Genomic DNA, 15,007 nt, shown 5'->3' on the forward strand with positions numbered 1-15,007 from the left:
GCGCCGCTCGTATCCGGGAAGAGCCGAGGACAGCCGAACGCGCCCAGTGACAGCTAAATAGCAGCGACACGGAGACACACACACGCACAGAAAACGCACGCATAACACACGCAAAAAAAAAAGATTACAGCATGCAACACGGCGTTGTTTAAAGGGCCAAGGAGTTAACTCCTTGAAACGCAACCAGGCCATTTTTCCCGTAAGTACTGAACTAGCAGTCCTGCGCAGAACCGGGCGGTTTTGTCTTTTTTTTCCCTCCAGGCGTTGTTTATACCAGACTAGAGCCCCGATTACAGCCTTAGCTTTGGCTTAGCTCGCTGGACGAGTCGAAAAAGAGCGACTTTAATTTTTCCTGGATATTTTACTAAGTAATGCCAGACCCTGGCTTGCATGGCAGTCCTTGGGGGCTCCCGCAATGTCTGTATATATATTTAAAAAACAAAACAAAAGCGGAGACTTGTTTCCCAGCGGACTGTGCAGAAACACTCACACACACCTTCGAATTTAGGACAGTCTGACCTGCGCTCGCCCGCCGGGAAGGCGCCCCTCTCCGGGATCGGAGCGAGGCCCGCCGGAGGAGCGGCCCCTAGTCCTCACCAATCGCATGTTGCTGCCGCTGGAGGTGTTCCTGGTGTGTCTGCGCTTGTCGATTTTGGCGGCGATGTTTGTCTCGCCGGACAGGGTGCGATGGCGGTGGTGTTGCCACAGAGGGGCGACAGTCGTGATGCTGTATCAGACAGGGGGCGATAGTGGTGGTGTTGTAGTTGTATCAGACAGGGGGCGATAGTGCTGACGTTGTCGTTGAATCAGACGGGGGGGGGGGGGGGGGGTGACGGTGGTGACGTTGTCATTGTTGTTGGATTACACTGGGGGCGACAGTGGTGATGTTGTTGTTGGATCAGACGGGGGGCGACGTTGTCGTCGTCATTGTTGGATCAGACGGGGGGTGACGGTGGTGACGTTGTCGTCGTTGTTGAATCAGACGGGGGGCAACGGTGTCGATGTTGTCGTTGTTGTATTGGACGGAGGGGTGAAGGTGGTGACGTTGTTGTTGGATCGGACAGGGGGCAACGGTGGTGACATCTTTGTTATTGAATCGGACACGGGGCGACGGTGGTGACATTGTCTTTGGATCGGACTGGTGATGACGGAGGTAATGTCGTTGGCGTTGGATCGGACGGGGGGCGATAGTGGTGACGTTGTTGTTTTATCACACGGGGGCGATCGTGGTGATGTTATCGTTATTTATGGATCTGACGGGGGGAGACGGTGTTGACGTTGTCGTTGTTGGATCGGACGGGGGGCGACAGTGGTGACGTTATTGTTATTTATGGATCGGACGGGGGGGCGATAGTGGTGACGTTGTTGTTTTATCACACGGGGGCGATCGTGGTGATGTTGTCGTTGTTGTTGAATCGGACAGGGGACGACGGTGGTGACGTTTGTCGTTGTTGTTGGATTGGACAGGGGGCGATGGTGGTGACGTTATCATTATTTATGGATCGGACGGGGGGCGATAGTGGTGACGTTGTTGTTTTATCACACGGGGGCGATTGTGGTGATGTTGTCGTTGTTGTTGAATTGGACGGGGGACGACGGTGGTGACGTTTGTCGTTGTTGTTGGATTGGACAGGGGGCGATGGTGGTGACGTTATCATTATTTATGGATCAGACGGGGGGCGATAGTGGTGACGTTGTTGTTTTATCACACGGGGGGCGATCGTGGTGATGTTGTCTTTGGATCAGATGGGGGATGATAGAGGTGATGCTGTTGAATCGGATGGGGGGATGACAGTGGTGACGTCGTTGTTGTTGGATCGGACGGGGGACGACGGTGGTGACGTTTGTCGTTGTTGTTGGATTTGACAGGGGGCGACGGTGGTGACGTTGTCGTTGGATCAGACGGGGGCGACGGTGGTGACGTTGTCGTTGTTGGATCGGACGGGGGGCGACGGTGGTGACGTTGTCGTTGGATCAGACAGGGGCGACGGTGGTGACGTTGTCGTTGGATCAGACGGGGGCGACGGTGGTGACGTTGTCGTTGTTGGAACGGACGGGGGGCGACGGTGGTGACGTTATCGTTATTTATGGATCGGACAGGGGGGAGACGGTGGTGACGTTGTCGTTGTTGGAACAGACGGGGGGCGACGGTGGTGATGTTATCGTTATTTATGGATCGGACGGGGGGGCGATGGTGGTGATGTTATCGTTATTTATGGATCGGACGGAGGGAGACGGTGTTGACGTCGTTGTTGGATCGGACGGGGGGCGACAGTGGTGACGTTATTGTTATTTATGGATCGGACTGGGGGAGACGGTGGTGACGTTATCGTTATTTATTGATCGGACGGGGGGCGACGGTGGTGATGTTGTCGTTGGATCGGACGGGGGCGACGGTGTTGATGTTGTCGCTGGATCGGACGGGGGCGACGGTGTTGACGTTGTCGTTGTTGGATCGGACGGGGGAGACGGTGTTGACGTCGTTGTTGGATCGGACAGGTGGCAACGGTGGTGACATTGTCATTGGATTGGACGGGGGGCGATGGTGACGTTATCGTTATTTATGGATTGGACGGGGGGCGACGGTAGTGATGTTGTCGTTGTTGTTGGATCGGACGGGGGCGACGGTGTTGAAGTTGTCGTTGTTGGATCGGACAGGGGAGACGGTGTTGACGTCGTTGTTGGATCGGACGGGGGCGACGGTGTTGACTTCTTTGTTGTTGGATCGGACGGGGGCGACGGTGTTGACTTCTTTGTTGTTGGATCGGACAGGGGCAACGGTAGTTTTATCACACGGGGGCGATCGTGGTGATGTTGTCGTTGTTGTTGAATCGGACAGGGGACGACGGTGGTGACGTTTGTCGTTGTTGTTGGATTGGACAGGGGGCGATGGTGGTGACGTTATCATTATTTATGGATCGGACGGGGGGCGATAGTGGTGACGTTGTTGTTTTATCACACGGGGGCGATTGTGGTGATGTTGTCGTTGTTGTTGAATTGGACGGGGGACGACGGTGGTGACGTTTGTCGTTGTTGTTGGATTGGACAGGGGGCGATGGTGGTGACGTTATCATTATTTATGGATCGGACGGGGGGCGATAGTGGTGACGTTGTTGTTTTATCACACGGGGAGCGATCGTGGTGATGTTGTCTTTGGATCAGATGGGGGATGATAGAGGTGATGCCGTTGAATAGGATGGGGGGATGACAGTGGTGACGTCGTTGTTGTTGGATCGGACGGGGGACGACGGTGGTGACGTTTGTCGTTGTTGTTGGATTGGACGGGGCGACGGTGGTGACGTTGTCGTTGGATCAGACGGGGGCGACGGTGGTGACGTTGTCGTTGTTGGATCGGACGGGGGGCGATGGTGGTGACGTTATCATTATTTATGGATCCGACGGGGGGCGACGGTGGTGACATTATTGTTATTTATGGATCTGACGGGGGAGACGGTGGTGACGTTGTCGTTGTTGGAACGGACGGGGGGCGACGGTGGTGATGTTATCGTTATTTATGGATCGGACGGGGGGGCGACGGTGGTGATGTTATCGTTATTTATGGATCGGACGGGGGGAGATGGTGTTGACGTCGTTGTTGGATCGGACGGGGGGCGACAGTGGTGACGTTATTGTTATTTATGGATCGGACGGGGGGAGACGGTGGTGACGTTATCGTTATTTATTGATCGGACGGGGGGCGACGGTGGTGATGTCGTTGGATCGGACGGGGGCGACGGTGTTGATGTTGTCATTGTTGGATCGGACGGGGGCGACGGTGTTGACGTTGTCGTTGTTGGATCGGACGGGGGAGACGGTGTTGACATCGTTGTTGGATCGGACAGGTGGCAACGGTGGTGACATTGTCATTGGATTGGACGGGGGGCGATGGTGGTGACGTTATCGTTATTTATGGATCGGACGGGGGGCGACAGTGTTGACGTTGTTGTTGTTGGATCGGACAGGGGAGACGGTGTTGACGTCGTCGTTGTTGGATCGGATGGGGGCGACGGTGTTGACGTCGTTGTTGTTGGATCGGAGGGGGGCGACGGTGTTGACGTCGTCGTTGTTGGATCGGATGGGGGCGACGGTGTTGACGTCGTTGTTGTTGGATCGGAGGGGGGCGACGGTGTTGACGTCGTTGTCGTTGGATCGGACGGGGGCGACGGTGTTGACGTCGTTGTCGTTGGATCGGACGGGGGCGACAGTGGTGACGTTGTCATTGGATTGGACAGGGGGCAACGGTGGTGACGTTGTTTTTGGATCGGATGGGGGGCAATAGTGGTTGGATCAGATGAATCAGATGGATAGGATAGGAGCAATAGAGGTAACATTGTTGTTGGACCGGACGGGGGGGTGATAGTGGTGATGTTGCTGTTGTATAAGACAGGGGGTGATAGTCGTGACACTGTTGTTCTGTCAGACCGGGGGGGCGATTGTGGTGATGTTGTCGTTGGATCAGACAGGGGGCGATAGTGATGATGTTGCTGTTGTGTAAGACAATAGTGGTGATGTTGCTCTATTATCAGACAGGGCGATAGTGGTGACGTTGTCATTGGATCAGATGGAGGGGGGCTGGTAGAGGTGACATCGTTGTTGGATCATATGGGGGGGCGACAGGTGATGTCATTGTTGGACAGGATAGGGGGCGACAGAGGTGATGTCCTCGTTGGACAGGATGGGGGGCGACGGAGGTGACGTCGTTGTTGTTGGATCAGACAGGGGGCGATACTGGTGATATAGTTGTTGTTGGATCGGATGGAGGGCAACAGAGGTAACGTCATTGTTGTTGGATAGGATGGGGGGGCGACGGAGGTGACGTAGTTGTTGGATTTGAGGGGGGGCAACAGAGGTGACATTGTTGTTGCATCATACAGGGGGGTGACAGGGGACGTTGTCATTGGACCGGCTGGTGGGGGGCGACAGAGGTGATGTTGTCATTGGATTGGACTGAGGGGCACAGAGGTGACAATGTCGGATTAGACAAGGGGGACAGAGGTGATGTCATTCCGAACTCCAGGTTTGGAAAAGCTCTGGAGGCTTTAGAGCATCTCATATCCACAGTGGATGCAGTCTGGGAAACAAGGGCTTTCTGCAATAATTCTGGAAGGAATTCACACTGTAGGCGTGGAGGGAGAGCTGGTAAACCCTGTTTTTCTAGACACTGGCCGGGATCTTCCAGCAAGCACAGATAGCGGGACCCACTTCTGTGTGCATGTGGTAGCATTCCAGGACACATCCCTCTTGTCCTGGCCGAGGCTGAGGATGTTTTCCCTTCACAGTCAGGAATCCCCTCCTTGCGGAGGCGTGCTGAGCACGTGCTCCAGCAGGAGAGGGGAAGCTCCTGGCGTGCAGGAGTAGAGATCATGGCGTGTTCGTGCTCCAGCTCCTCTCCTGTGAGCAGTGAACCCTCTGCACACTTCTGGGGCTTCAGCGCAAACAGCTGCCGCTAGCGCCCCCTGTCTGCCGTGGTGATGAGACTGCAAAGACTGACCGCTCTGTCCTCTGCCCGTGCCCAGTGGCTGAGGAACCCCGCGCTATGTAGACGCGCCGTGAGGGCATTGGGTGGGAGGACGGTGGCGATCGCGGCGCCATGGAGAGACTGGACGTCACTGCTGTCGCTCCTGCAGACTCTCCAGAAGACCCCCTCAGTCCGGGACGGGCCCCTCCGTTCCCAACCAGCACTCCAGCACAGGGCTCAGTGGCTCCTCCTGCAGTTCAGCATCGCACCTTACAGGTGAGGCCAGGGTGCGGTTTCCATCCAGCGCAGGCACGTCTCCGCGGTCCCAGCCCAGAATAATCACCCCCGGATACCGCACTGAGCAAACATCGGTTCATTTTTATTCAAAACGATTTCAGATAAATTTTAAAATAAATTTCAGATAAATGTAATTTATAAAATAAATTAAATAATTACAATAATTCCTAACACTTAGCCCTTTACAGGTAATAGGGGCTCCCCTCCACCACCACCAATGTGCAGCCCCACCTGGATTATGCAATAGCAGTCATAGTGCAACAGTACACTTGCCACACACCAGCTCTCAGTGGGGAGGAGAGCGGAGTGATGAAGCCAATTCATAGATGGGGGTTATTAGGAGGCCATGATTGGTAAGGGCCAGTGGGAAATTTGGCCAGGATGCCGGGGTTACAGGATGCCAGGGTTACACCCCTACTTTTTTCGAGAAACGCCCTGGGATTTTTAATGACCACAGAGAGTCAGGACCTCGGTTTTACGTCTCATCCGAAGGACGGCGCCTGTTCACAGTATAGTGTCCCCGTCACTTATACTGGGGCATTAGGACCCACATGGACCGCAGGGTGAGCGCCCCCTGCTGGCTTCACTAACACCTCTTCCAGCAGCAGCCTTAGTTTTTCCCAGGAGGTCTCCCATCCAGGTACTGACCAGGCTCACACCTGCTTAGCAGTAGGGGGTTGCCAGTTGTGAGTTGCAGAGTGATGTGGCTGCTGGCATATCACTCTGCGAATGGTTGAGGGGTGGAACAGTGCGTAGTGCTTAGCGTTGCTGCCTCACAGAGCTGGGATCCTGGGTTCAGTAGTGGACCTGGGGTGCGTCTGTGTGGAGCTTGTATGTTCTCCTTGTGTTCACATGGGCTTCCTGTGGGTGTTCCAATTTCCTCCCACATTCCAAAGACAAGCTGGTGGGTTAAATAGCTTCTGAGAAAACTGTCCCCTGGCGTGAGTGTGTTTGTGTCTGTGTGTCTCTGATGGACTGGCGTCCTGTCCATGGTGTATCCTGCCTTGTGCCTGTTGCTTGCTGGGATAGGTTCTGGCTCCTCCGTGACCCTGAATTGGAAGAAGTGGTTAGAAAATGGGTGGATGGAATTGCCAGGTTATTTTTTTATGCGCACCTGCTTTCGAACCTCCAGGTGTGCCGACTCCCTCTCTCAGGGGGGAGGGAGGGGTGATGAGACAGGTGAGTGTGCTCCCCGACACGCCCCCTCACTGGCTGGGCTGCCCCACGCAGCCCCCAGGGGGCGCTGTTCGACACATTAGGATCTCGCAATGTCTGCGTCGCAGAGTTTAGCCTGAGCTTAACCCAGCAGCCCTGCTACACCTGTAAAATCTCAGCTTGTTTCTGTCCCTAATATTTTTTTGTCTCAAGCGATCAATTTGACTCTCACACAGTGCAGACATTCGACCCGAAAAAGCAGCGGGCTAGTGCCCTGTCTCTCAACCTCACCCCTGTCTCTCCCAGGCCTCCCTCTCTCCTGGCGCCATGGACGAGTTGGCGGGCGACGCAAGCGGGGGCTCCCCGGCGAAGGGGGGGCCTCGCCCCTCGGCGTTCCCCTCCTCCCAGGCCTGGGATTCGGATTCCGAGAAAGACACGCTGGACGGTACTGACCGCCGCCGGACTGCTCGCGGCCAGGGTGATTGTCAGGGTGGTGTTTTCCGGGAGAGGAGACAGACGCTCGGGACTGCAGCTTGATTACCCGGAGCTGACACCGTTGAGCAATGAGGGCACTGGGAAGATTAGCGTGTTGGTACTTGGCTGTAGGGAGTTGGTACGATCTGTGAAATAATCCCGGCATATTGATGAATCAGTGTTGCATGTCAGAAGAATCAGAGGGCATCATTGTATTTTACTCACTCAGGCCTGTGTGACAAGATGACTAGTCAGCGTGATTAATCAGCACGCTGCGACAGGCATCGTAGTGTGGTGTGTTTTACACCTATCGCTCACAGAAGGTGATCAGTTATTCTTTATTGATTGAGCTGCAGGGTTTTGACTAGTCAGATCCACAGTGTGGTGCCAGTGTGTTTTACCAGGACTCTGTGTTCTGTCCAACAGAGGAGGAGCTGCAGCACTTTTCAAACCCTCATGGCCTGGCGGCGCACAGCCCTGGACCCACCCCAAGAGCCCCCGGCCCGGGACCGAGGACAGACAAGTGAGCCACCCTGGAGCTGGGGGATAGAGACAGTCTGTGCATGAGGCAGAGGGCAGACAGGAGAGACGGTCTAGAGCTGGGGGATAGAGACAGTCTGTGCATGAGGCAGAGGGCAGACAGGAGAGACACTCTAGAGCTGGGGGATAGAGACAGTCTGTGACTGAGGCAGAGGACAGACAGGAGAGACACTCTAGAGCTGGGGGATAGAGACAGTCTGTGACTGAGGCAGAGGACAGACAGGAGAGACACTCTAGAGCTGGGAGATAGAGACAGTCTGCATGAGGCAGAGGGCAGACAGGAGAGACACTCTAGAGCTGGGTGATAGAGACAGTCTGCATGAGGCAGAGGGCAGACAGGAGAGACACTCTAGAGCTGGGGGATACTGTCTGTGCATGAGGCAGAGGGCAGACAGGAGAGACACTCTAGAGCTGGGGATAGAGACAGTCTGTGCATGAGGCAGAGGGCAGACAGGAGAGACACTCTAGAGCTGGGGATAGAGACAGTCTGTGCATGAGGCAGAGGACAGACAGGAGAGACACTCTAGAGCTGCGGGATACTGTCTGTGCATGAGGCAGAGGGCAGACAGGAGAGACACTCTAGAGCTGGGGATAGAGACAGTCTGTGCATGAGGCAGAGGGCAGACAGGAGAGACACTCTAGAGCTGGGGGATAGAGACAGTCTGTGCATGAGGCAGAGGGCAGACAGGAGAGACACTCTAGAGCTGGGGGATAGAGACAGTCTGTGCATGAGGCAGAGGGCAGACAGGAGAGACACTCTAGAGCTGGGGATAGAGACAGTCTGTGCATGAGGCAGAGGGCAGACAGGAGAGACACTCTAGAGCTGGGGGATAGAGACAGTCTGTGCATGAGGCAGAGGACAGACAGGAGAGACACTCTAGAGCTGGGGGATAGAGACAGTCTGTGCATGAGGCAGAGGACAGACAGGAGAGACACTCTAGAGCTGGGGGATACTGTCTGTGCATGAGGCAGAGTGCAGACAGGAGAGAAAGTCAGACAAGTCAGAAAGCCCAAAATTGAACACGCGTATTCCTCGGGGAGGCGAGGAAGGAAGGTGCAGATCCTCCTGCCTTCCTGCTTGCCTCTGTGCCCCAGCCGAAGTCCTGTCATCAGATCAGGTGGTGTGGGCCTGGCGCTTGATCTCCATTTCCCATCATGCCTCTGTCTTGCTCTCCGCCTCAGGCCCGACAACGAGGGCGACCACGCACCTGAGAGACGGCAGCCCTCGTCTCCGCGTGATCCCGCCAGCGCTGGGTCCGAGGGGGGGCGGGCGGGGCCCAGCACACAGAAAGAGGAGCCAAAGATGCCGCTGTCCACTGGGACGCCCGACTGTAAGTGTCAAGATGGTGACGGTGGAGGAGTCAGAGACTCCCAGTGTCCAGCAGTCTGATCCTCTCCTGTCTTTACAGTGTCCTCAAATAGACTCCCAGTGTCGAGCAGTCTGATCCTCTCCTTTCTTTACAGTGTCCTCAAATAGACTCCCAGTGTCGAGCAGTCTGATCCTCTCCTGTCTTTACAGTGTCCTCAAATAGACTCCCAGTGTCGAGCAGTCTGATCCTCTCCTTTCTTTACAGTGTCCTCAAATAGACTCCCAGTGTCGAGCAGTCTGATCCTCTCCTGCCTTTACAGTGTCCTCAAATAGACTCCCAGTGTCCAGCAGTCTGATCCACTTCTGTGTTTACAGTGTCCTCAAATAGACTCCCAGTGTCGAGCAGTCTGATCCTCTCCTTTCTTTACAGTGTCCTCAAATAGACTCCCAGTGTCGAGCAGTCTGATCCTCTCCTGTCTTTACAGTGTCCTCAAATAGACTCCCAGTGTCGAGCAGTCTGATCCTCTCCTTTCTTTACAGTGTCCTCAAATAGACTCCCAGTGTCGAGCAGTCTGATCCTCTCCTGTCTTTACAGTGTCCTCAAATAGACTCCCAGTGTACAGCAGTCTGATCCTCTCCTGCCTTTACAGTGTCCTCAAATAGACTCCCAGTGTACAGCAGTCTGATCCACTCTAGGCTTTACCAGCTGCAGGACTCTCATTCAGATTGTACTGAAAGTGTAGAATATAACTTTTTACTGCATGAGAACAGCATAAAGAGTGGCAGTGTGGCTCAGTGGTCAGCGGTGCTGCCTTGGTTCAGTTCCTGGGGTGCTGTCTGTGTGGAGTTTGCATGCTCTCTCCCAGTGTTTAGTTGGGTTTGCTCTGGGTGCTCCAGTTCCTCCCGCACTATAAAGACATGCTGATGGGTTAATGGGCTTCTGGGAAAATTGGCCCTGGTGTGAGTGTGAGCGTAGCCTGCCTTGTTTGCATTGCTTGCTGGGATAGGATCTGGCTCCCCCATGACCCTTTACTGGATGAACTGGTCAGAAAACGGATGAATGGCAAGCAGCGTAGTAATAAAAAAGATTAATAAGCTTAATTGCCATGTTTAATTATGGGCGATGTGTAGATCTTGGAGGACTCCTGTAAAGATCCCTGGGGACAGGCTTCATCAGCCCTGCTGGGTTATTAGGGTGCCTGTTATGTTCTGCACCCCGATCCTCTTTGCTCTCCTTATCCCCACATTGTTATTCTAACGCTTCTCTCCTCCTCCTCCTCTGCCCTTCCTCCTGCACAGCCGGAGAGGAGAGTGACGGCCCGGGCGCGGCAGCAGCAGCAACCAAACCAAAGGAAGGGCCGGGGCTCGGCTCGGGCGACTCGTCTGGCGGGAAGGGGAGCCTGGAGGCGCAGGAGGACGTGTACCGCTTCCCCGCGGACTCGGAGCCCGAGAGCCCCCCAGTGGCGCCCTGGGCGCACTGCACCTTCATGGAGAGGAGGAAGAGGAAGAGAGCACTCCTGAAGCCCTTCTCCGGCCTGGGGTCGGAGCCAGTCCAACTGCCGGGGCACAGGGGGGGGAGTAAGGAGCCCCCCGTGAGACTGGGGGAAGTGGTGCGTTCCAGCTCCAGCTCCAAAGCCAGCTCCCAGCCCAGGGCAGGCAGCGTGTTCATGGGGAAGCTGAGAGAGGGGAGGTACGGCTTCCCAAAGACGGATCCTAAAGACCTGGGGGGAGGACAGGGAGAAGACCGGGTGCTGGAGGACGATGGAGGTGAAGCCAAGGGAGTAGAGGAGGACGCGGAGGAGGAGGAGAAGAAAACGGGAGCCGGAGAGGAGGAGGAAGAAGCACTCTGTCAAGAGACGTCGGTATACACCTGTGTGGAGTGCAGCATCTACTTCAAGAAGCAGGTCCACCTGCAGGAGCACATGCGCCAGCACTGCCAGCAGGGGGCGACGAGAGACTGGGGTGGCGCGGGCGAGGGGGGTGGCAGGAGAGGGGGCGGCTCAGGCGGCAGCGGGGCGCTCCTGAGAGGAGGGGCGGGCGCGGGTGGCCGGTTCAGCTGTGAGGAGTGTGGCTGGGAGTTCGAGGAGCGGGGGGCGCTGGCGCAGCACTGCCGGCAGCACCAGGAGTCGCGGCAGAGGATCCTGGAGGAGATCCGCAAGCTGAACGAGGACGGGGGCGGGTCCGGGGGCGGGGCCAGGGGCGGGGGGCGGGCCGACACAGGGGGCGGGGCCCTGGTCCTGGGGGGCGCCGTGTCTGCCCCCCACCGGCTGCGCTGCCCCAAGTGCAACTTCGGGACGGACTCCTCCAGGGTGTACGTGGAGCACGCCAAAATGCACATCAAGGAGCGCAACAGCCAGAGAGCGAGAGGAAGGGGGTACGCGCACCCCCATCGCGCCCTCCACCAGCAGCACCCTGGCACCCGGGGCCCGTACTCCTCCCCCTTCGCTGCCGAGCCCGGCCCCGCCCCCTCGGGCAAGGGCTTCCAGGCGCCCAGCGAGAGCGCCCCGAAGGAGCACGCCCGCTACGCGCACCCGTCCCGCCTGCACGCCGCCCCCGCCGGCGAGACAGGGGCCCTCTTGGAGGAGGGGGGGCTGCCGGGGACCAGCCGCGACTACGCCAGCCCCAGCCTGTTCCCGGGGTTCCGGACCGCCAGGCAGGTGCCCAAGGCTCAGCCGCCGCCCTCCCTGGCCGGGCTCCCGAAGCCGGGGTTGGACCTGGGGCACCCCGCCGCGGTCAAGGGAGGGCCCTACCGCCCCGTGACCTTTGACCCGTCTCAGCAGCCTGCGCCCCGCAGGAGGGACGTGGCCTTCAAGACCATCGGAGCCCGGAGACCCGAGAGAGAGGGAGAGCCTGAGTCAGACCCACAGAGCCCCGAGGAAGAGCCCGAGGAGAACCAGAACCAGCAGAGTGTCTGTTCCGCCACGCCAGCCGGATCAGAACCGGACCCGGTGGAGGAACCTGAACCTGTCTGTACCCAGTGGTTTCCAGGTAGAGTCGTTGTACCAGACTGCCCGATTTTTCCTTTTCTCTCAGTCTTGCTTTCGTTGGTTTCTGAATTTTTCCATTTGTATTGTTTGTTGAGGTAGAGTGCAGTTTTTAATTTTTGATGCTTTAATTTTATTCTGCCTTTTTTCTTTAAGTCACTCTGTGTTTTTTTTTCTCCTTCACTCATTTCTCTGTGTTTGGCTCTGTGTTTGTGACGTGATCACCCCTCCTCTACAGAATCCGTGCAGGTGCCGAAGACTGCGGTGCAGCTGAAACGCAGTTTTGCCCACAGCCTGCAGGGGGCGGCAGACACCCTGGGCCTCCCGGAGGGACAGCAGACACAGCTCCGTCACATGGTGCCTGTGGTTGTCATGGAGACCTTTGACTTTGGCCCCCAGACTGTAGCCCCCTTGAATACAGGACTGTGGAAGACCGACCGAGCTACAGGTGAGCTTTCCTTAAAAGCATTTCTAGACCAAGAAAACATGTAGGTTATTGTTACCATGTTCCTCAAAGGAAGCATGGAGTATGGTCTTCCATCTTCAGAACTGTCGTGTACCACGAGTTTTGTGATGGGAATGTGTCCACCCCTATTACATTTTGCTGTGGTACGACCGGCAGAGCAAAGGGCCACCCCTGTTTAATTTTGCCGTGGTGCGCCCTGCTGAAAGCACAGCGACGCAGTGAATTAGCAGCCTGGCAGCGGACCGGTTATCGAGGTGGGGGGTCGTGTTTTACGGAAACGCTGTTTACCTTTCCTGTTTTAAACTTCAGGGATAAGTAATACCAGTGTTACAGAAATTGAAAATGGAACGTTCGGTCCCTTTATAGCACAGCCCTGGGGGCGATTCCTAGGGTGCTGTCCGTATGGAGTTTGCATGTTATCCCTTTATTCATCTGGGTTTCCTCTGGGTGCTCTGGTTTCCTCACACAGCCTAAAGACATGCCCGTGGCTTGACTGGCTTCTGGGAAAATTAGCCCTGGTGTGAGTGTGTGTCTGTGAGGGACGGGTGTCCTGTCCAGGGGGTACCCTGCCCTGTGCCTGTTGCTTGCTGGGACAAACTCCAGCTCCTCTGTGAGGCTGAACTGGATAAAGCAGTTAGCACTTCTGGAGACCCTGGTGTCTTGTGCTCTTGCTTTGAGAAATAAGGCGCCTCCCTCGCGTCTTGTCATTCTCGTGCTTCTGACTGTCCCATGATTCCCCAGCCGCGTCTCCTCCCTTACTGGAGCACCTCCTGGCCTCTCGCTCGCCCGGGGCAGACGAGGACAAGGAGGGGGGAGACCCCAAAGACCACCAGAATACCGACGCTGAGGAGGAGGAGGAGGAGGAAGAGGAGGAGGAGGAGGAAGGAGAGGGGCTCTTCTTCCTGGACGAGGACTACCCGGACCACTTGCCCCTGGGGTCGGACCCCTCCCTGCTGAAGAGCGTGGAGAGGAAATGCCCCTACTGCCCCGACCGCTTCCACAACGGCATCGGGCTGGCCAACCACGTGCGCGGGCACCTGAACCGCGTGGGCGTCAGCTACAACGTGCGGCACTTCATCTCGCCCGAGGAGGTCAACGCCATCGAGAGGAAGTTCTCCTACCAGAAGAAGAAGAAGAAAGGTGAGGGAGGGACGGACGGAGGGAGGGTGTGAAGGAGTGAGGGAGGTGTGAGGCAGTGATGATGATAATAATAATAATAATAACTGCTTACACTTCTTTTCTGGACTCTCCACTCAAAGCGCCGTACAGGTAATGGGGACTCCATGGGGACTCCTCCACCATCAGTGTGCAGCCTGGATGATGTGACATGGGGGTTATTAGGAGGCTAGTGGGGGGGATTTAGCCAGGACCTTGGGGTAACACCCCACTCTTCTTGAGAAACGCCCTGGGATTTTTAATGACCACAGAGAGAAAGAAAAGAAAAAAGAGAAAACGTATCCTCAATTCTTGCCATGTGCATCTCCTTTACTCTTCCCCTTCTCCCTCTTCCCCTCACTTGCCTTCCCTCTGTTTCGATTCCTCCGTACCCCCCTCCCCTCCCTGCAGTAGCTAACTTCGACCCCGACACGTTCAGCCTGATGCGCTGCGAGTTCTGCAGCGCCGGTTTCGACACCCGGGCCGGCCTGTCCAGCCACGCCCGCGCGCACCTCCGCGACTTCGGCATCACCAACTGGGAGGTCACCGTCTCGCCCATCAACATCCTGCGCGAACTCTTCTCCAGCCGGCCCGACCTCGCCCTGGCCCGCGACCCGGGGGCCCCGTCCCCGCCACGCAGCGAGCCCAGCGAGGGCGAGGAGCCGGAGCCGGAGCCGGAGGCGGCGCCAGAGGGTGGCGGAGGAGACGCGCTGTCCCCCTTCCCCTCCAGCCCTCCCCCGTCCTCTGCTCCGCCCTGGCGAGACGACAGCCTGCCCCCGGAAGGTATGTGGACGATGGGAAGAGGTAGGGCACTCAGTTCTTCAGCTCGCCTCCCCATCCATCTAAAGAAACTGTGAACAGACACGTGTACAGATGCATTGCCCAATTGCCATTTAACCTGGCGCAGGACAGAGTCATCTCCGAATCCTCCTCGCCCTCGCTCAGGGCAGAGCCTGCTGCCTGCTCCCACCCCACCCCACCTCGGGGCGGAGCCTGCTCACTGCTCCCAAACCCACCCAGATCAGGGTGGAGCCTGTTCCCAGCCTCCCCCCCCCACACACCTCGGGCGGAGCCTGCTCACTGCTCCCATCCCCACCCAGATCAGGGCAGAGCCATGCTACCAGCCCCGCCTCCACTTCAGGGAGGAGCCTTCTCCTAGCCCCCCCCTT

At 56.8% G+C, this 15,007-nt stretch overlaps 1 protein-coding gene across 4 annotated transcripts in view; it reads left to right on the forward strand.

Annotated features, from left to right (window-relative positions):
- LOC148820723 (protein Wiz-like) overlaps positions 1 to 15,007 on the forward strand; it is a 34,486-nt gene continuing 19,479 nt past the window's right edge. For 3 of the 4 annotated variants that reach the window (XM_088931622.1, XM_088931625.1, XM_088931626.1), the window contains exons 1-9: positions 1 to 199; positions 5,517 to 5,734; positions 7,217 to 7,355; positions 7,811 to 7,907; positions 9,107 to 9,255; positions 10,533 to 12,221; positions 12,456 to 12,665; positions 13,425 to 13,823; positions 14,250 to 14,621. In XM_088931622.1, coding sequence (XP_088787748.1) covers positions 5,591 to 5,734; positions 7,217 to 7,355; positions 7,811 to 7,907; positions 9,107 to 9,255; positions 10,533 to 12,221; positions 12,456 to 12,665; positions 13,425 to 13,823; positions 14,250 to 14,621 — 3,199 coding nt within the window. In that variant the 5' untranslated portion in view covers positions 1 to 199; positions 5,517 to 5,590. The remainder of the gene's footprint in view (positions 200 to 5,516; positions 5,735 to 7,216; positions 7,356 to 7,810; positions 7,908 to 9,106; positions 9,256 to 10,532; positions 12,222 to 12,455; positions 12,666 to 13,424; positions 13,824 to 14,249; positions 14,622 to 15,007) is intronic. The other variant, XM_088931623.1, reaches the window with a different exon arrangement.

Source organism: Atractosteus spatula, chromosome 14 (genome assembly GCF_055471065.1).
Source record: "Atractosteus spatula isolate fAtrSpa1 chromosome 14, fAtrSpa1.hap1, whole genome shotgun sequence".
NCBI classification, from domain to species: Eukaryota; Metazoa; Chordata; class Actinopteri; order Semionotiformes; family Lepisosteidae; genus Atractosteus; species Atractosteus spatula.